Genomic DNA, 4,549 nt, shown 5'->3' with positions numbered 1-4,549 from the left:
GGTTCACTTATATAGTATTGAAGTTAGACATCCCCATGCGTTAGAGCACGGCATACGTCATCAACCCTGACCCTGGGTTTGCGCGTATGAAGTTTTATTAGCCTTCTCGCAATTATAAACGGACGTTACAATATCACGCCCAATAATAAAATGTAAATTTTTATTGAATTTGAATGTCTTTAATCTATTACTAGATACTCAAATATAATGTAAAATTGATTGAGATGTACACGATTATATTTGAAATATATTTTAATTCAAAAAAATGCGACCAATTCTTTTAAAATTAAGACGTCGAATCGTAAAATCTTAAATAACAGGAAAAAAGCCCCAAGCTCAAAGGATATGTAGGTAGTATATTTAAATTTCATAAATTGTATGGGTGACCACTGACCTAATTTGTTTATAGTACGAAAGCATTAGTGCGAGTGCCCGACTCACACTTAGCTGGTTTTATAAGAAGTATGTTCTGCATTAAGCTTTAAATAATTTAAATAAAGTTAAACTTAAAAATTTAGCGTTAAATTTATATCAATCATAAAAATAATATATTAAAAATGCTTAAGAATTCTTCCACTCCTTTCAAATAAATTTTCTTAATCAGTGGACTGGATGATGAATCTCCTTTGATGTAATCGACAAAGCAATTAAACGAATAATAAACTCTTTGTTTTAAAAATACAATGAATACAGTGAGTCAATTAAATGAATTTATATTATTTTACTGGTGTTCACTTAAAGATGGGTGACTATTAACGTATAGGTGAGAGTCGACAATTTTAGAAGTTCTAAGAAATTTTAAAATGTTGTACATTTTGACTAATTAAATATGTTCTGAAAATGAGTTTTAAGTGAATGTATGTCGGAATTTTTGAAGTAATGATAATTATAATAATTATATAAACTCTACCTGTATGTAACACTAGCGGTCCGCCCCGGCTTCGCCCCTATATAGCTTATATCCTTCCCCAAATGAGATATCTAATACTGCAATAATTTTTCAAATCGGACCAGTAGTTCCTGAGATTAGCGCGTTCGAACAAACACACAAACTCTTCAGCTATATAATATAAGTATAGATTGATAATTTTAAGTGTCACAAGTCATAAAGGCATTAATATTCAAAATGAATGACCTTATTTGACTCATTAAGCAGTAAATATATCAATTTTAAATAAGAATAAAATTTTATTCGTCCTTACGAATGAATTCATTTTATAAAACTTCACTACAAAATTGAAGAGCTTAAGATTTGGAATCTCTTTGCACAACATTAATTCTTAATCGTTCCATATGCATTGTTTATAAACTTTATCTTTAATGTTTACATAAAACATTAATACAATACGAATGTTTCGAAATGATTTTATATTTGCTATAGATAAATGACAATAACAACATCAGCTAACATATAAACACGCCCAGATATTTGTTGAAAGTTCAAGAATTTCCATATACGTGAATTTTGTTCGCCTGTGCCCTAAATTGTGTATGCAATATAATACTACATTGTAAGCAAGCTAATATCATTGCGTATGTTGCGGTGGCTTTGTTTAAACTAAATTGATTAAGGTAATTGATATGATATTTTCTGGTGTGGGTTAAGTTGCAAGGAAAAAAAGAAATAAGCCTATCTAGATATTGCAAGAGACATTATTGAGGAGTAATCCATAATTAAGCTTCAGAATTGAAACAATTCTACTGATATCACCTGATATTAGAGTTATAATACGCGTAGAAAATTAATTACAAACTATTCTGTTCATTTCGTTATTGATGTCCAAATGAGAAAGTATTTATCCTTATTTTAACATTTGTTTCAGTTTATTTATAGGTAGTCAAGGGGTTTAAATATAATCTCAATAAATAAATGTGGTTCAATATGTATAATATTATGAAGACAATATTTATTTATTGATCAATAAGATTGATTGTAAAACATCTGTGAGTCCAATTTTTTGACCAATTACATTGAATAAAAAACAAGCATTTTAGTTACTACAATTTATGTAATGTATAAACTGTAATTCACGTTCATTCTTGTCTTTTAAAGAACTTAAAGCTAAATTTAAACATCATAATCATTGTACACCTACAAATTATTGTACTTTATGTCCTGCATACAATGGAAATTAGTGGTCAATTCCCGTTCGTTTAATTAGACGCGTGGATCCAATTCTAAATAGTATGTCACATTGTACCTAAATTTGTTTAGCAATTCAGTCGAACGGGTCAATCGTGCAACAAACCAAACTAGAGCTACAAACTCACGGGTGGAGCCATTATGTCACCGTAGACCTTTGTTGCTCTAACGTGTTTGACAATTGAAATTCGCAAAGATGTGCTCCATATACCGTCTGCGAGCGAAAATCTACTTCAACACTGGTGTTATAAGGTCGCAATTTCGATACTGCTAGGCTGTGTGGCAAGAGTCCTCAGTGGTGGGTAAATTACAACCAAAACTGGTCATGAAGCTTATGTTGTTACGTTTTTACTTATAGATGGCGTAAGATTATTGATAGTCTACCTGTCAGTATCAGTTACTCGCACTCCACAATTATTTATTGTAAATTGTTATTGGTTTTTGTAGGATGCGAGGGCACACGCACACAGGATGGTATATGTCGGTGGATGTTTTGCTGGTGTGCATATCAGCGATGTAAACAGTAAGTCTTATATTTGTATTGTGTATACAGCATAATTTGATATTAAAACACTTCTACGTTACTGATGTAACTCATGTAGTATTTACCAAGGCAAGTATATGCTGTTTTGTTGATATTCGATTTTGTCTGAAACTTTGAACATAGAATAAGAACCTAAACATTGATAATTACAGCGACAAAATTATATTAAAAGACCTTATTCATCTTTGACCAAAAGCAGTGTTAATAAATATATTAGGTTCGTAATTATGCCATAAATGGAAACACTAATTATAATTATAAGAGTTTTATTTCAAAGGCAACAAGCATAAATAAACAAGCTTAACATAGCAGAAATATAATTTAACCTTAATTAAGAAGTCAGTCGCGCGTACCATAATATTTAAATGTCTTAATATTTTGTTTACCAAGCGTAGTTCGCCCCTAGGCCAGAAAACGTCATATGGGACACTAAAGGAGCCTCGGAGTATGTGATTGTTGTCTTCAAATGTTGATCTTGGACAACTGGGCCGTGCGAGTAAGTTGCCAGTCCAGATGAGGAAGTTTTTGTCAAAATTGGAACCGTATTGCTGTGGGTGTAGATAGGAGTTGAGTAGGTTTTCGTTACAAGTGGAGTAGCAACCGAATATGTGGTAGGGTTATAATAGATCGGGGTGTGTGTAGGTGAGGAGTATATGGTAGGATATGTATGCAGCAGGGCTCCGTTACTGGTAACATGCGTGTCATACTTCTGGACCGTGGTAAAGGGTGACGTTATAGATTTAGAGTAAGTTGTTCTCTGCGAGCCATCTTGCGCGTTTTCTTTAATTTCATTCGTTGTTTCGTAAATAGGAGCTGGTGTTTTTGTTGCGGGATCATTGATGGATGAATAGACGGATGAGACTGCTGGTGCTGATGAATATGCTGTGTTGATAGTTCCAGCTGTAGCTGCAGCTATGCAGGACAGTATGGTAACAAACTGCAATAGAAAAATAATGTATAAGAACAATACTCTTATTGCAGTTGCTAGTATAAAACTCGTTAGATTATAGGAAGTGTTTAGTGAGAAGCCGTCTTATTGCAAGCTTGTATTAGGAGATCGATGAATCATTTTAAGCGGTGCCATATAGTCAACGCGGTACAATATTTACAAAAAACAACGTGTGTTGCATTAGTGAAATTAATTGTCTTAAGTAAAATTTTTGCTTGTATATTAACGACGGGATAAGTATCTCTCTACTTTGTAAAGTCACAAACAGTATCAAGGTGCAACAGGATAATAAGAATAATAAGTAAATTACCTTAATCATCATTATGCGTTTACGTTTCCAAAAATTCTGATACTGAATGACAATGAATTTCTTTTCACTGGGTTTTTATACGAGCATACGGAATTAATCGTTCCTGTCATTAAAATAACTTATATCATGAGGCAATGATACATCACAGGTAAACCAGTATTGTCCTTAAACTATTACCTTTGGCTCGGATTATTTCCAAAAAAGAAATGCGGTTATGGTGTCAATATTGGCATTCATTATAGGGTATGACCTTGACTGTTAACATTCCAAATTTACTGGTTTCGTGGTGGACGGTGGTGCGTGAAGTCTGTTTCATTGAGTATTAATCGCGCGCGAATGCAGCACAATTTTTTCTGCACTCGACCGTTATAAAAATAATATTAAAACATTTTGCGTTGTTTTAAAATATATCAAAATGCTTTGAAAAAGAGTTTGAAATAAATATAATATGACTGCTTAATACACAAAAATTTATATTATGGGAATGCTTGAGAAATTAAAAAATATGAAATGCTTCACTTTTCAATTTAAACATTTCTATTTCTTTTTCTCAGTTTACCACTACCTACTTTTAGGGATAAACATCTGCGCAGATTCTAGCTC

At 32.4% G+C, this 4,549-nt stretch overlaps 1 protein-coding gene across 1 annotated transcript; it reads right to left on the bottom strand.

Annotated features, from left to right (window-relative positions):
* Nucleotides 1-3,033: 3,033 nt before the first annotated feature.
* LOC119833727 (larval/pupal cuticle protein H1C-like) lies at nt 3,034-3,992 on the bottom strand. Its single transcript, XM_038357882.1, has 2 exons — nt 3,947-3,992; nt 3,034-3,624 (listed from the first exon to the last, which is right to left on the bottom strand). The coding sequence occupies exons 1-2, from the start codon at nt 3,956-3,958 to the stop codon at nt 3,070-3,072; spliced, it is 567 nt and encodes a 188-aa protein (XP_038213810.1). The 5' UTR covers nt 3,959-3,992; the 3' UTR covers nt 3,034-3,069.
* Between the last annotated feature and the right edge of the window lie 557 nt (nt 3,993-4,549).

Source organism: Zerene cesonia, chromosome 18, assembly GCF_012273895.1.
Source record: "Zerene cesonia ecotype Mississippi chromosome 18, Zerene_cesonia_1.1, whole genome shotgun sequence".
Lineage (NCBI taxonomy): Eukaryota > Metazoa > Arthropoda > Insecta > Lepidoptera > Pieridae > Zerene > Zerene cesonia.
Note: the sequence above shows the minus strand (reverse complement) of the source record. Positions and strands in the feature narration are given on the sequence as shown.